Source organism: Pelodiscus sinensis, chromosome 22 (assembly GCF_049634645.1).
Source record: "Pelodiscus sinensis isolate JC-2024 chromosome 22, ASM4963464v1, whole genome shotgun sequence".
Classification (NCBI taxonomy): Eukaryota; Metazoa; Chordata; order Testudines; family Trionychidae; genus Pelodiscus; species Pelodiscus sinensis.
The window spans coordinates 692,909-709,489 of NC_134732.1; the positions used below are offsets into that span (position 1 = coordinate 692,909).

Here is a 16,581-nt window from a genome sequence, read left to right on the forward strand (position 1 = left end):
CAGTCAGAAAGTCCTGGAGCCCTCTCCCCAGCCTCCCTTCTCCTCACCTTTTCCAACCTCTCCGTGGCCGCCTCTTTCTCTGTTCCACCAGCCTTGACCCAGCGTCTCCGCCCCCCAAGCACCGCAAGAGCGTCCAGCACAGGAGAGGCAGAGATAGAAGCTTGGCGCACAAGTTCATTTCATCAGCAATGCATCCACTGCGGCTTGGAAAAGCCACCCACGCCCACCCCTCCCACCATGCATTACTCACACTGCCGTCTCCAGAAGGGATGTGACCCAGGCCAGCACTTTGTAAGGACGCCCGTCCCCTCACCACAAAGCCAGGAACCTGCTAGCTTGTGTGGCCCATGCACGCGGACAGGCCACTCTGACCTGCCCAGGACCCAAACCCGAGCTTTGGGACTCTCATGAGACGGGAACCAGCGAAGGATCACAGGCTTCCTACCTGCAGGGGCCATTCAAAGGCTCATAAAGGCTTCACTGACCTCTCCATCCTCTGCCAGCCTCCCCCAGCCCTTTCCTGTTCAGCCGCTACACCTGCTGTTCCCTCTGTTCCTTGGAGCCAGCAGGCACAAAACCCTGGAAGTCTTTCACACAACTCCCCACTGCCCTGCACTTTGGGGACAGAGACTAGCCAAAGTCTCAGAAGATCTCCACCTGTGTGACTGCCACGTCCCAGAGAGGCGTTATGTGAGAGCCTTCACCTGGGCACTGAAGGAGACACCTGCAGAAATGGGTGCTACAAGTTATCACTGATCTCCCAGAACAGGATCTTACACAGCACAAGTTTGGTTCCTCATACAACAGAGGCTCTTGAAATAGCTTGAGCTTTTCTCTTCTGTCCCATCCACATGATGCAATTGGAGGAAAGTAAGAGTAAGAAAAATCAGCTATTTTGTACGTATCATGAATTTCTGGCTAGTCTCTTTCCCACAGAGACTTTAAACCATTTATTATTTGAGAAAATATTTACTAACCTTGTGTTTTGGGGATGGTGTGACTAATTTTGTAGCATAGCAGCTTGATGCTGTGCAAACATTCCCTCGCAGACAGTGTGTGTGTGCACCGCGAAGTCAATATTTGTGTAAAATATTTAATGAGGGTGTGAAATCTCATGTCCCGGGAATATTCTGATCTGCACAGCTCAAGAATGGCATGTGGTGTGACCAGCAGCAGAGGTGATGGCATCATTCGCACTGTGATACCATCTTTTTTTCCCTGCAGCATGACTGCAGTCTGTGGGAACCTGCTGCTAGACTATTTCAATTGCTAAGAAAAGAGAAGCGGCTGCATTTGGATCTAGGGCACCATGGACTGCAAAGTACTTCAACATGATGGATTCTTATCCCCATTTTGCAGGTGGAAAGACTGAGGTGCAGAGAGCCTTTAGTGTCTTCTGAGCACAGCTGCTGTGCTCCCCTTTCCACTGGGCTCTGGGCCCTTTGCTAGCTGCTGAGGAGAGGGCAGGCTATTATCTGTCTCCCTCCCCAGAGGCTAGCAGCTGCAGGAATGATACCCATATGCAGCCCAGGAGACTCCACGTGCAAGGCCGGCTGCTTTTTGTGGTGAATGAGGGGGGCAAGAGGGAGGGAGTGGAGGGGCAGAACTGGACACAATTTACCATGCTGAGAAGCCAGTAGTCTGAGGGGGCCCACGAACCATAGACATGAGACAGACGGTTCAGAAAACAAGAGGAAGGATCTGGTGACTGGACTGGTGTGTTGCCCCCAGGCACACCTTCAAAGGCATGTTTGGGGCCAGAGACTGCCTTGCTGAGCCCTGGCCTTGGCCAGCTGGTGGATGGGGGCATTTGCATCTGCCACCTGTAGAAGCTATTTTATGTTTAGCTAGAAGCCATCTTGTATATCAGAAACCATTTCAGCTTTTCTCTCTGGCACGTAGACCAGAGTGAACGTTCTGTCACCCCGGGAGAAGAGGCCTACAGGATGGGCTATTGGGATGTGTTAATTGGGCTGGTTGGGACAGGAGATGTACTCCCTCGTACCTGTCCGCCATCTTGTTGATAAGGCTTTGTTTTTCCAAAATTAATTGAGGATTTCTGTAATTGGATGCCCTGATGTCAGACTGTTTGGCTAAGGGTACAAAGATACTAGGATTGATTGTATTAGCAGCCTTACTGGGCCCGGCTTTGCTGGGACCACGTTTGGCTCACTTTGCTTTACTGATCAATAAAGCAAATCAGTTGTTAGCCGCCTAAACAGAGAGGAGCGTGTTTTTGCTTCGACACACCCATGCCCCACTTCCTAGAAAGTCTAGGCAGGGGGAGGCAGAAACATGGAGGAGGTTGGAGATTAAAACCTTCCTCTTGGTAGAAGGAGCTTGAAGTTCAATGTTCCCTGGAATTCTCTTCTAGGCTATGGAGCTTGTAGTCTGTCTCCTCCAAAGACAGCAGGTCTTGTATTGTCTGCTGCCCCTCTGTAGAAGGCCCAACACTTGGAGCCCTGAACTTCTCCTCATGGTTGCGGCGGAGGATACGGTTCGTATGGCTAAGTTCACCACATCCAGTGTGGCCCGTAAGGAGGTCCGTGCACTTCCTTGGCCTCCTCCGCCACAGCTGAGAACTCTGACCTAGAGTCTGCAGCAATCATGGCACTCAGCAAAATGAGTGATACCAGCTCAAGGCTGCTGGCTGGTTAGCAGTCCGACACGAGAGCCCCGGATGCAGGATGCCTTCTCCTCCTCCTCCTTTGAGTCCGTGGATTTTGCGGCTGGGCCCTGCTGCCCGTCTCCTTCGCAGCTGCTATCACCAGTGATGCTGGCTGTGGATGAGTGAACAGCCTCCAGGAGGAAGGAAACTCACTTCGCAGTGGGACAGAGACAGGAGTCTGCTACGAGGTCTCTGTGGTGGCCTGAATGGTTTCTGAGGGCCCTCAGGGGCTAAGATGTCTACCTGGGGTCTCCTGACTCGACCAGCTCCTTGCCTTAGCTCCTTGTTTTGAGGCACCCCGTGCAATAGCTCCTGGTGGGCTCTATTGTGGATGGGGGGGGCGGCACTGAAGATGACCACGCCCCTGCCTCGTCAGGAGAAGATGCTCTCCTGAGCCTCTGGCTCCCTGCTAGTGTCCTGCCCAGCACCTTGGTGTTCAGTGCCATAGGTGGTGCCGGTGCCAGCATCCAGACTGGGCTCTGCTCTGAGGTCGGAAGCTGTCTCAGTGCCGCAGGGTGGGAGACGGTCCTGGGCACGTGGAGGGTCAGGCCCTTCCGAAACTGCCACCTGTGAGCCTGATGGTACACCCACGGGGTTCAGGTGGCCTGAGCAAGCCCTGCCTGTCTGCAGGGCACAGCTCCATGGGAGGGCGTGACTGGCTGTCTCTCTACAGCCGGCTGCACCTTGAGTGCCAGGACTCTGAGTGTGGAGACCCTGGTGTGGGGAGGGAGACGGTGCTGCCAGGATGGAAAATGGTGCCACATCACTGAGGGCTGCCACTGGACAGCGCTGTGTCTTGCAATGCCGGAGGGCTATCCCTCCCGGGAGGGGACTACATTGGCCACCAGGTCCCCGGCCACCCTGGATGTGTCTGGGGACACTCTCATAGGATCGTCCCCCAGCCCTGGATTCGATGGACCCCTCTGCAGGTCGGAAGTCACTGGTGTGAGATGGGCCCCTGGCACCTCGCTAGCCCTGTCAGTCCTGGCTGCTCCACCGCAGGCGCACGCCCTCTCTCACTGCTCTTGTGCCTCTAGCCAGAGGTGCTTGGCTGCCGCTGCAGGTTTCGGGACCCAGGAGCGACGGTGGCCAGGGTCCCTCTGCACAGGTTCTCTAACGGAGGCCAGTGTGCTCTGCAGAGAGGTGCTGGGTGCGCGTCCTGCTGGCCCGGAGCCAGGCGGGGATGGAGAGCTGCTGAGTCCCTTTCTTTTCCAGTTCCAGTGCAGAACCCCTAGGAGGTCCCACCACGGCCTGTGGGACATGCCTCTCCATGCAAGGTAGACAGGAGCTGCGGGGACCTCCCTTTGGCAGGGGCTTGGGGCAGGTCCTGCACAGTTGAACCCTTGGGATGGAGCATACCCTGAGCCCAAGAGGGGAACGAACTGAGGCTGGAGGGACCCAAACGCTAGCTAGGTCCCATGTATCTACAACAGGAGACCCGCCTGCTGAGGCAAGAGACCCTCAGCTCAAGGACTGTCACTGGCGATAGGAAGGGAGTGAAGAGGCAGCCGATCAGCAGGGCCCGATATGCACTGCCGGGAAGGTGCAATTCCGGGGGCACCGAGGCCGACTGGCTGGGTACTGCTGGGGAGAGCGTCCGGTGCACACGCCCACTCGGGAGAGACATCAGCAAACGCTCAACGGAGAAGAGTCTGGTTCTTTGTCATTTGTGCTTCGCTTCCTCTTCCCCTGCTGTGGATTCCCTATGCAGAAACAGCTCACGTCACTGCCTGAAGTAAGGGGCTAGAAAAGACTCAGAGACAGGAGCCAAGAAGGAAAAGCAAGATTCAAGAAAGAAGCAAAAAGAGGAGGAACATTAAACTAAGCAGCCCCTCCGCTATTTGAATATGAATTCTCCAGAAAGTGTGGTGCTTTCAACTCCATGCTGTGGATTTAACTGAACAGCTCCAGGAGCTCAGACAACCATCTATCCACAGGCAGCGTCTCTGCAAGTCGGGATCTCTCTGCACGAGCTGAACAGTCCAACTTACTCACAGGTGGCTGAGACTCTGTGCTGGGTCTCTACGGGTCAAACACAGAACTCTCCTCCTGAGGGCACGTTAAGACACCTTTGTGCCTCCCAAATCCCATCGCTCTGGGGCCAGAGGGTCACAGGCATAATGGAAGCTGGTGTAACTCATGAGTATTTACCTCTCCTGGATGTGGAGTTTCTGAAGTTCATCAGCCACTCCACGAGGCAGGGTCTGCTCAGGCAAGTTATAGCGGAGAGCCCACCTAGCAGCTGTGTTCAGATCGCAGTGGCTGATTAGGAGTCGGATGAGCTGTTCTTGTAGCCATCGAGTCTCCCCGACTGTGTTCTGCAAGAAAGCAAGAGGAACATGATCTGCTGGTGCAGGTTCCATCCTACACATTTCCATGCATGGGGCCCCCAGAGAGAAACCCCCGTGCTCAGCAAGGGGCATCCTGCACGGATTCCCTGCTGCTTAGCAGAAGAGGGAGAGAAAAGCTACTGATCACCGTGCACTTGCTCTGCATGAGCCACCGCCTTCCTGAGGGAATGGCCTTTGGCGTCTAGCACCAGTACCACAGAGAACATCAGTGGAAAGGCATCCTTAGGGTGGTGATGCTACATGCACGGCCTGCTCTCCTCAGTGGTGCAGACATGCGGGTCATAAAGAGCAAAACCACTGTACAAATGGCCATACCCTACTGGCCTGGTCCGGGCTCTGTCACCATGGCGATGTCTGTCAGTAAGATGAGCCCCGAACAAATACAGCCTGCACCTCCTAAACCAGGCCACTCTGGCCCAGCAAGATCACAGAGCCCAGGGACAGGGAGGCAGGCCACAGGGTAGGAGCGGCGGGGGGAGCGGGTGCAGAGGCTCAGCTGGGAAGCAGGGCACAGAGGGGCGGACAGTACAGCAGGAAGCACTGGCCCCTGCAGCCAGGCAGTAGTGGGGGCCCGGCAGTGGAACTCGGGCCGTGGCCCCAGAGCTGTTAAGCTGAGGGAAGGAGTGGCAGCGGCAAAGCTTGGCCCTGGCAGCAGCCACAGCCAGGCAGGCAGCAGCGGTGTTAGTTGGAGCCCTAGCCAGGGGCAGCAGTACAGAACAGGGTATGTTGGGAGGGCCCCCCCCCGGTCCGGCAAATCCCCTCGTTCGGGACTGGCCAGATCCCGAGGGTGCTGAGCGAGGGAAGTCCAACCTATAGCAAAGCCAGAAAACGGCCCTGTGTTCTGAAAAACCCTTTTGCCCGGAGAGCTTATTTTGTTTGGGGAATGGGAATAAGCTGCCCCAGCAAAGGAACCGTGTTGCCAATAAATGCTGCAGCTAACCGGGCAACCCCTTTCTGGTGTAGACACAGCCACAGGGACTAAACACACACACCCATTTTGTAAAGAAGTTGGATGTTCCTTCTGCACATACAGCAGAGATCCCTGCCCAGCCGCAAGGCTGCACCTCAACTGCATGGGTAGGGTCCGATTTCATCCCAAGGATTCTCTGCACCTTGCTTTTTCACACTGGACTTGTGCAAACAAAGTCTGAGCATGTGGAATGCAGCTGGGGCCATCGGGCCTCATTCTTGAGATGCTTTCAGCAGGGAAAGGTGAGACGTTCTCTTGACAGACCCGCCTGCTCAGACCAGGAAATAAATCTGCTGACAGCCCGAAGGAAGAAAAGAAAAGAGAAAACCACAGAGAGGTAAAGGAGGCTGTGGCTGGCTGGAAGGGACCGGGTCTGCGGGGGGCACCCAGCGTTAGGCTAGAGAGTTGCATGAAGCCAGCCTCACCGCAGCCATCACAGACTAAGCTCTAATGAGGCATTTCCAGGGCTCTGCCAAGTGGCGAACCATTTTGTTCTCAGCAGAGCATCTTTATTTTCAGCCCTGTTGCCACGGTGAAGGGGAGACATCTGGGAAGAGACAGAAGCAAGACGGGAGATGGGAGCAGCAGGTGGGAGGGACAGGAGACGGGGTAGGGATGTGCAAGTGTAGCCATGCGCATGGTTAACCAATGCCTGGCCTCACTGGTTAACCGTCATGGTGACACGCAGGCATGTGCGGGGAGCTGGCTGCCGCCCCGTGTGTAACCAGAGAAATGCTGAAATGTCCAGCAGTTCTGTGGTTACTTATCGCATTTTAATGTCCCAAATGGGAGGGGCAGGCGGGGAGATGAGAAGGGAAGGAAATTCAGGGTCTGCCCTGAGAGAAAGGAGCCAGAGCGGGGAGAGTGATGGAGGAGGAGTGAGTGACAGCAGGTCTTGCAAGTCTCTCTGGAGGATCTGCATGTTCATGCAGACAGGAGGGAGGGAATCAGACAAGGGCAGGATGTGGGAGGGAAACAAGCAGTGGGGTCACAGGTGCTGGAGAGGGAGCACTGCTTGGCAAGGGATGTGGGGCCACGATAGACCGTAAGGAAGAGAATAACCCTTTACAATAAGCTGGAAAGAGCAGCAATGAACCCAGCGGGACTAGCCTCCCCAGGGCCAGTTCCAGCACCCACTGACGAGATGGGAGACCTTCCACAGACCCGGGTATCTCCTGGATCTGCTCCTATTCATCACACACAAAGCCAACCCTATCATAAAGCGATGATTTCTGTGGCCTCCTAGCTACTCCTTTTTCTGATTTCTCTCTTTGTAATAATTCCCCCCCCCCCCCCACCTGCCTGCTAGGCATGCCAGCCCGAATGCACCGTCCAGCTCCCATCTCTGTGCCACCTTCCACTGCCCCTTGGGCCGTGGGCTCCTGCTTCAGGAAAGCAGTAAAGTCACTTTCCTGAGGAAGACCGGACTTGCTCCCCTGTCTGGTGTGACAAGCCACTTCCTTACCCTCCCTCCAAGTCCTTCCCAGAGGTGACGAATGAATAACCCAGTCAGAATACAAAGTCAGCCCTTCCTCGGGGTTTGCCCTGTCACCTCTCTGTCCATCTTGTGCAGTGCAAGCTCTCTGGAGCAGGGATTGCCTTCACACTGCACACAGTCAGTGCTTAATACAGAGGGACGGGAATTTTTTTTAATAACAGAATTAATCTGTTAGCCACAACAGTCAGGGGCTCTTGAGAGAAGGTAAATGTCCTCAGCGAGATTACAGTTAGAATCTGCGTGAAATGGAGGTCAGCAGAAAAACAAGTACTTGCTGCACAACTCACAATTCCATAAAGGAAATCTTGGAAAACAACAAATATTCTAGTAGCACCTTAAAGACTAAAAAACCATGGAGATGATATCATGAGCATTCGTGGGCGCAACCCACTGTTCCCATGAAAACTCATGATCCCATCTCCAGGTTTTGTTAGTCTTTAAGGTGTTACTAGGCTATTTGTTGTTTTTCAAGTTTTTCCTGTTACAGACTAACTCGGCTACCCCCTGAAGCTTTTAATTACACAGAGAGAAAAGGCTGGCAAAAGAAACCCCTTACAGGAGGCGATAATTGGGGTGCTCTGTCCACAGCCCCGCACATGAGTTGACAGAGATGGGAACGCACCTCCTGGATGACGTCTGCCATTACACACATATTGCGGTTTCTGTAAATGAAAACTTTTGAAGAGAAAATAGGTATTTTCCCAGGGGTCTACTAGCAAACCACACTACAATGGGTCTGTTGTGATTCGTGCCAACAGCACCCTGCTCTGCTCTTCCTCCAAGCACGAGAAAACTACAGATCAGCAGCAAGGCATATTGACATGCCTTTCAGAGCCCTAGATGTATCACCCTACCTCACTCCACAGACACCTCCCCAAATTCCCTAGCCCACCAACAATCTGGGATTCAATCCAGTGAGGCTTGCAGGTCACATACTGGAAGACGCCTGCTCTCTTTGGCCAAGGAGACCCTGCTTAGCATTGTGTTTCCAAGAGCTGCAGAGCAAAGTTCACCCCATAACAACAGGTTTAACTTATAGAAAGTGACGTTGCACAAACACACTGGAAAGGGCTCACTGGCAAAACAGTCAGAGCTATTTTTACCGTCCTCCCTTTACAGAATCCGGGCTGGCCTTTTCCCCTCCTCTGCCTGGTGTCCAGTTCGGCATGACTCTGTTCAGAGAACACGAGCTACTTCCTGCTAGTGTTGCCATTCGGGGCTTCCCCTCACCTCGGGCCACCAGAACACTGGATGCCAAAATGGCTCTGGAATCTCTGGACCTTACTGGGACCAGTGATCAGCAAAGCACAACAGGACTAGTCTGACTAAATAAGCCCCAGAAGTCTTGACACTCACATACTATAAATCATTCTCCCCTCCGGGGTGCGTATCAGCAGCAGTTCATTCAGCCACAAGAGGACTTGAAGGGGCATTCCAACACTGGGTGAGGCTGGACACGAAGGAGATGGGGGAGTTAGCCAGACTTTTTCAGACCTCAAATAATAAATTAATTACCTGAGTAAATGACTCGTCTGAGCCCAAGGAAAAGACTTGGAACACAAACTGGCCAACCTGCTCCTTCCAGCTGCTTTCAACAGCGTTTGTTTCTTTACCTCTTGCCATCACAAATCACACACACGGTCACAGCCGAGACCTAGTACAGCAGGAACTGACGGCATCGGTGTATGGCAAAGTCATTCCAGAAACAGCTGCAAGAGTAAGAGTGGCCGCACTGTCCATCAGCATGATGCTGGGGGTAAATGAAGAAGCCTCCAGTATCATTCATTCAGGTTAGTCTCCCTGCTTGGGGAGCGACGAGAAGGAAGCATGAACTCTGCTGCTGCGTGGCTCCTTGCAGGGCATTTGCTGCTCAGAGAAGCCTTCACACTGGCACATGCTTTGCTGCTGGCAATAGGACCAGCAGCATGTACCTTCCAGCACAGAGCCAGAATTTCACATCTTCAAAGCCCTTTGTAATTACCCTGAGGCATTCTCAGAGCCCCTCTGAGGCAGGTCCACCATTAGTATCATTATTTCACAAAGGGGGGAACAAAGATAGATGAGGAAATCATTTGCCCGAAGCCTCTCTGTGCTGGAGACAGATCTTCTGGCATTTGATTTAGTGGGTCTAGTAAGGACCCACTAAATCAAATGCTGAGGGTGCTCCTGGTTGGCGCTGGTACTCCTCAATTTGCAGACTCTCTTGGTCCTGATCCCCTGGAGAACAGAGCAGCACTTGAGTGTTTGCAGCAGCCTCCTTTCTCTTCAGGCACCATAGCCCACCAGAGCCCAGCTTCCCCAGGCTCTGGGATCAGTCACCAGATTATGAGGCCAAGAATCACACTAGCCCAGGGTCCTGCATCCTTCAGCAGTCATCTGCTGACAAATCCAGGAGCCCTTTCAAAAAGGGATCTTGACTCCCAAAGAATAAAGAGTCTGTTCTTACACTGCCCTGACACTCTTGTGACACATGGTAAATAACCCTTGAATTCAGGTGACATTTAAGCTACAGCATTCCACTGACAGTATCTGAATAAGGAACCTTTTCTCATTCTGACCATTATCCTATTCAACACATCTGCACATTTTCAGGTACAATCAATTCAACTCTTCTCTCTGTTGGTCAAAGAAGTTAATTTTGTGCTTCATGGATTGTTTCTAAGGTCCCCCACAGACCAAATTCCCTTCATTCTTAGCATTTATTCAGTCTTCGGATTCTCACTTCAACTTGTCTTGCTAACAGAGGCATGTAAAATAGGCTACCCGACATAGTCAATGAAGCCGGGATTTAACTATCCCCTGCTTCATTAAAACAAAAATGGCCGCCACACTGTGCCGGCTCAGCTGTCGGCACAGCATGGGAGTCAAGACGCGGATCGGTCGACAAGGGAAGCCTTTGTCGACCGCTCCTGTAAACCTCGTTTCACAAGGCATAAAGCAGCAGTCGACAAAGACTTCCCTTGTCGACTGATCCGTGTCTTGACTCGCGCGCTGTGCCAACGATCAGCGGAGCCAGCACAGTTCAGCAGCCATTTTTATTTTAATGAAGCCAGGGATATTTAAATCCCTGCTTCACTGACTATGTTGGGTAGCCTATTTTACATGCCTGATCAGGCTCTGTGTACTGTATACTAGATATGCTATTTGTGGAATGCCTGAGGGCCCTATTGTGTCTTCAGTCCATCTCCACCACACCCACTGACATGACAGCTTGGGGGGAGGGGTGTCCAGCCCCTACTGATGGAAGAGTCAGTCTCACCTAGGAAGAGCTTTCTTTTTTGCAGGATGAAAGAATGCGGAATCCAGAGAACAGAAGAGGCATTAAATTCACATGTGTATTAGCCAGGGTGTGGTTCCCTTTTCTTGTTTCAGGTTGTTTGGAGACCTGGCTAGAGAATATGCTAATAGGGGATTCCCACAGGATGCAACCTTCTATTTTGAAAATTCTTCAAAATGCTTAAATAAAATAATGAAGAGAAAATACTTGCCCGGTGGCACTGACTCCTGTCACTGGCAGTCTATGAAAAAATAGCAACTGATGTTAAGGACCAAGACTTGGGTTGCAACTTCTCCTTTTTATTCCACCAGTCAAGGATCTCACTTGGCAGCAAGCCAGAGCTATAATAAGTATGTTTGTGGGATCTTTAACAAATGGAAGAATTGGCAATGGATTTTTTTCTTTAATCTCTCTTGGTGCATTTAAACTCCTGGTGCTTTTTGTTCAATTGAAGGAATGCTTGAGAGGGCAGACTGAATGAACTCTGAAATTCACACCATGGCAAACTGGACTGATTTTCTAAATCCATAATTACAACATTCCTCCGAGATACATTCTTTCAGAGCAAAAACGCAAAGATCAGTTTCCTGTTTACTCACAGACTCATGGACTTTAAGGTCAGAAGGGACCATTATGATCATCTAGTCTGACCCCCTGCACAATGCAGGCCACAGAATCTCACCCACTCCCTCCTAGAATAATCCTCTCACCTGTATCTCAGATATTGAAGCCTTTAGTTTGTTTGCTCTTGTTGTGTTGTGGGGTTTTGCTGTTGTCATTGTTTAAAGAGGAAGGGTTTTTTTTGCACTTCTAAACATTCATTCATTTGTGTGGTTCTTGTATGGGCACTGTGACGGGGCCCCGCAACCCCGCACTAAAGCCCCTGCAGCAAGTACTCGTGGAGCAACGGGGTCCAGAAGGCCTTCCAGAGCAACGAGCGGCTGGCCTGCGGAGGGCTGGAATGGAGAGGAAGTAGCCCAGGGCACCAGACTATTCCGTCTGCACTCGAACACCCCGAACTTACCCCGGAAGGGGTAAAGCCCAGGCTGTGTGGGCACTGTCAGAGGACAGTGACCCGAATAGAATAGCGCCGCCGCCATCGGAGCCAAGTCCCCAAAATCGACGATGGGCAACGCTGTAGGGGGAGTCGGAATCCCTACAGGCACCAAAGTGGTGAAATAATCTTGCCTAAAAGTAGAATAGAGCCAAACTATCAACTGAAAATAGCCCACACTCCTTTGTGAACTGTGCGGGGTTGCCCAACTCTTTCACAAGCCAGGGTATTTCTTAGAGAAACACTCAGGTGATGATCCATTTACAGGGCTATGAAATAATCCACGGTATTATTGGATTGTTTTATTGCTGGAGGAAAGAGCACGTAGGGTGTACATTGTACAAATGCATCTCTCGGATCTGAGTGCGTCTTCTGGGTACATGCAATACAGTTATAAAGAACTAGACTATAGCAGTAAGAGTCTCCCCAAATGAGGGGGGAGGTTCAGAGCTCAGGAAAAGCCATAGACATTTGCAGCCTCTGCTTACGTTTTATAGGGTACCACAAGCACTACCTTTTTCCTCTGCAGTGGGTGGGGTGGGCAGGGCCATGGCTCCCCCCCTCTTGTGTGCATCTCCCCACTGCTTTGGGGGAGTCTGCTACCCACCCCTAGACTCCCTTAGTCGTGGTGCAATGGGAGTACACAAACTTGGGCTTTGTGGCCATCCTGTGGACTGCTGTGTCTGCATGAGTTAGCTGGAGTCCCATTTAGATGCCTGGTTCAGGTGACTGTTTAGAATGCATAGTCCTACGCTCCAAAAATGGGGCATTATTAGGGGTGTTTTGCCTAGTAATTGTCAACTTTTTGGTCACAACTGTAACTGACATAGTCCTCTTGCTATTGCCACTAATAGTGGTGACAAGGCCCTGTGGAAGCAAACACATTTGTGAGATCATCCATTTGGCTTTAATGGCCCTTGGTCCTCAGGGTGCTCAGGTTTATTTCACACCATCCTGAAAGTCCTGGATTGCTTTGCCCTGCACTATTCACAGCAATTGTGTCCCTTATATTTAGCTAGCTAACAAGCTCTGATGTGCCCCTGGAGTTTAACAGTTTGCTGACAGTCACATTTGCTAATCTAACACTGACCCTACTAAACTGGCAGCCATAAGCCAATTACCTTCTTTATTCAGTACTAAGTCGCTTTCTGGTGAAGCTGTACTTTCAAACACATGCTTATTAGCGAGCAGACTCTTGACACACTGTTTAGCAGCAGCCTAGTGCTCTCAGGTAGGGTGTGGGGTTAGAAAGTGGATGTTGCTTCACCAAAAAACAGATGAAAATGTTAAAATATTTTTCTTTACACTTCCTTCTCTCTTCTCTCTCCTGAATGCTAATGGAGACATGGATTAAGGAGCTTTGGCCAATGTTTTCAAAATCTGCCCCCTCCAAAATGCAAGGTGGATGTCTAACTCCTAGGGTGCGTCTAGACTACAGGGTTTTGTCGACAAAAGTGGACTTTTGTCGACAAAATTATACCTGCGTCCACACTACCACTGAGTTCTGTCGACATAACGTCGACAGAACTCAGCAGTTTTGTCGACGCTGGTAAACCTCATTTTACGAGGCATAACGCCTTCTGTCGACAGAAGGTGTTATTGCATGTAAACTGTCCTTTGCGTCCACACTACCATGTCGACAAAGCAGCTTGCTTTGTTGACAGAACTCAATGTAGTCTAGATGCTCTTTGTCAACAGAAGTTTTGTCGACAGAATCTGTCAACAGAAGCCTGTAGTCTAGACGTACCCTTACTAAAAATTCCAGTTCTTAAATAAAAGAGGGTTGATTTTTCAAAAATACTGTGCAGCTGCAGCTCCCAGCTTTGAAGCTGCTCAGAACCTGGATCATCATCCCACTCCCACTGTCTAACCTCGCGCTTCATTTGCATAATTGTGTGAGAACGCTTTTTCGAAAAAGAAACCTCAGTCTAGATGGGGTTCTTTCAGGAAAAAAAACCTTTTTCAAAAGAACCCGTACACCTCATTTTTTCAGGAGTACGGGTTCTTTCGAAAAAGGGTGTGTTTTTTTTAAATAAACCCTGTCTAGACTGCGGTTTCTTTTTCAAAAAAACTCTTTTTCGAAAAAGCGCTCTCATGTGATTATGCAAATGAAGCACGAGATTTGTAAATCCGTGCTTCATTTTCATTTTCGATCAGACTCATTTATACTCCTCTTTTGGAAGAGGAATGTAGTTTAGACATAACCTTACAGGTTTGTTGAATAAGAAGGTCCAATTTCCTTTAGACCAATAACACTAACATCATTAGTAAGCTTCAGAGAGGTGGCTGAGTTAGTCTGAAACTGGAACAACTTAAAAAACAACTAATAGTCTAGTAGCACCTTAGGAACTAACAAAACATGGAGATGGTATCACGGGTCTTAGTGGACACAACCCACTAAGTGGGCTTCATCTGAAGAAGTGGGTTGTGCCCTTCATTAGTATGGACACACATTTTACTGCTGCCAGGACAGAACACAAAATTCAATTAAAGATTAAGTGATGATTATCCCCCAGCATTTGCAGATGAACCTGCTTTCTGGATCAGACCAGGTCCTGAGCTCAGCAAGTTCCATCAGTTTTCAGTGCTTGTGATGTTTCGTCAGCTTGAAACTACTCACCAAATGTAACTGGAAACTGTTTTAAAAGCTATTCTGAAATCTCTGTAATACCAAAGTCTCAGCTTCCTCCATTCCCCTGACTTCTGTCAGCTCCTTCATGTTTCATATTGAACCTTTCTACAAACTCTCTCCAAAGTTCAGTGATACCGAGTAATGAAGACACAACGAGAGAAAACAAACAAAAACAGAGAGATCCACACGGTTGTTGCTCCCACCACACTTCCTCCACTACCGGGGCTCTGATCAATTCATGAGAGTGTCACAAGACAGACATGAAAGGCAGGAAGATGAATGAAAGGAGTAGAAGCAGCAGTGACAGAAACCTTGAAATGCAGCCCCTGGGAGAAAGGAGACATTGCCAGCTTTCAGCTGGAATAGAACAATGATCTCTTTCCTAGATTCAGGAGATTCTCGACTTTAAATCTGTCACAGATCCAAGACTGAATATTGCCCATTCTGCAACTCCCCAATGAGAGAGGGGAGAACGAGAAGAAAACCCCCTTATCTATTTTAAGGTTTAGCTTTATAAGGAACTGGGGAAACTTTTGAGATAGGGGGACCCTATACAGGAAGGATGGGTTCCACCTAAACCAAAGTGGATCGAGACTGCTGGCACTTAATATTAAAAAAGTTGCAGAGCAGTTTTTAAACTAACAGATGGGGGAAAGCCGATTGGTGCAGAGGAGCACGTGGATTGGACAGAGACGTCTCTTGGAGGAGAGTCTATTGATACAGATTCTCTAGGTTTTAGTCAGGCGGAGAGGATGGAAGAAGATAAAGTATGGGCCAGATCAGATGAAAAACATTAACACAAAGAATCTGACACATCAGAAAAGGGCAGACAAATAAACAGTGCCAAGTTTTTAAAGTGCTTGTACACAAATGCCAGAAATCTAAAAAATAAGATGGGTGAACTAGAGTGCCTCGTGTTAAAGGAGGATACTGATATAATAGGAATCACAGAAACTTGGTGGAGCGAGGACAATCAATGGGACACAATCATTCCGGGATACAAAATATATCAGAAGGACAGAACAGGTCGTGTGGGTGAGAGAGTGGCACTATATGTGAAAGAAAATTTAGAATCAAATGAAGTAAAAATCTTAAATGAATCAACATGTTCCATAGAATCTCTGTGGATAGTAATTCCCTGCTCTAATAAGAATATAACAGTAGGGATCTATTATCGACCACCTGACCAGGACAGTAATATTGACTATGAAATGCTAAGGGAGATTAGAGAGGCTATCAAAATAAAGAATTCAGTAATAGTGGGGGATTTCAACTATCCCCATATTGACTGGGTACATGTCACCTCAGGATGAGATGCAGAGACAAAATTTCTTGATACCTTAAATGACTGCTTCTTGGAACAGCTGGTACAGGAACCCACAAGGGGAGAGGCAATTCTCGATTTAATCCTGAGTAGCGTGTAGGATCTGGTCCAAGAAGTAACTATAAAAGGACCGCTTGGAAATAGTGACCATAATATAATAATATTTAACATTCCTGTGGTGAGAAGAACACCTCAGCAGCCCAACACTGTGGCATTTAATTTCAAAAAGGGGAACTACACAAAAATAAGGAGGTTAGTTAAACAGAAATTAAAAGGTACAGTGACTAAAGTAAAATCCCTGCAAGCTGCATGGACTCTTTTCAAAGACACCATAATAGAGGCCTAACTTAAATGTATACCACAAATTTAAAACCTTATTAGAAGAACTAAAAAAGAGCCACTGTGGCTTAACAACCATGTAAAAGAAGCCTTTTTATCTCTCACTGCATCTTTTAAAAAGTGGAAGTCAAATCCTAGTGAGGTAAATAGAAAGAAGCATAAACGCTGCCAAATTAAGTGTAAAAATGTAATAAGAAAAGCCAAAAAAAGAGTTTGAAGAATAGCTAGCCAAAAACTCAAAAGGTAATAACAAAATGTTTTTTAAGTACATCAGACGCGGGAAGCCTGCTTACAACCAGTGGGAGCCCTGGATGATCGAGATACAAAAGAAGCACTAAAAGACGATAACGTCATTGCAGAGAAACTAAATGAATTCTTTGCTTCAGTCTTCACGGCTGAGGATGTTAGGGAGATTCCCAAACCTGACCCGTCCTTTGTAGGTGACAAAATCTGAGGACTTGTCACAGA

General features: G+C 49.4%; 1 protein-coding gene across 16 annotated transcripts in view; it reads right to left on the reverse strand.

Moving 5' to 3' along the window:
• The window catches only part of EXD3 (exonuclease 3'-5' domain containing 3), a 353,448-nt gene that overhangs the window by 183,813 nt on the left and 153,054 nt on the right, over window positions 1-16,581 (reverse strand). For 15 of the 16 annotated variants that reach the window (XR_012897236.1, XM_014570610.3, XM_006117367.4 and 12 more), the window contains one exon: window positions 4,820-4,986. Coding sequence is in view for 14 of the 16 variants with exons in the window: in XM_014570610.3 (XP_014426096.2) it covers window positions 4,820-4,986 (167 nt within the window). In the remaining 2 variants the exon portion in view is untranslated. Of the gene's footprint in view, window positions 1-173; window positions 4,372-4,819; window positions 4,987-16,581 lie in introns of those variants that run through there. The other variant, XR_012897237.1, reaches the window with a different exon arrangement.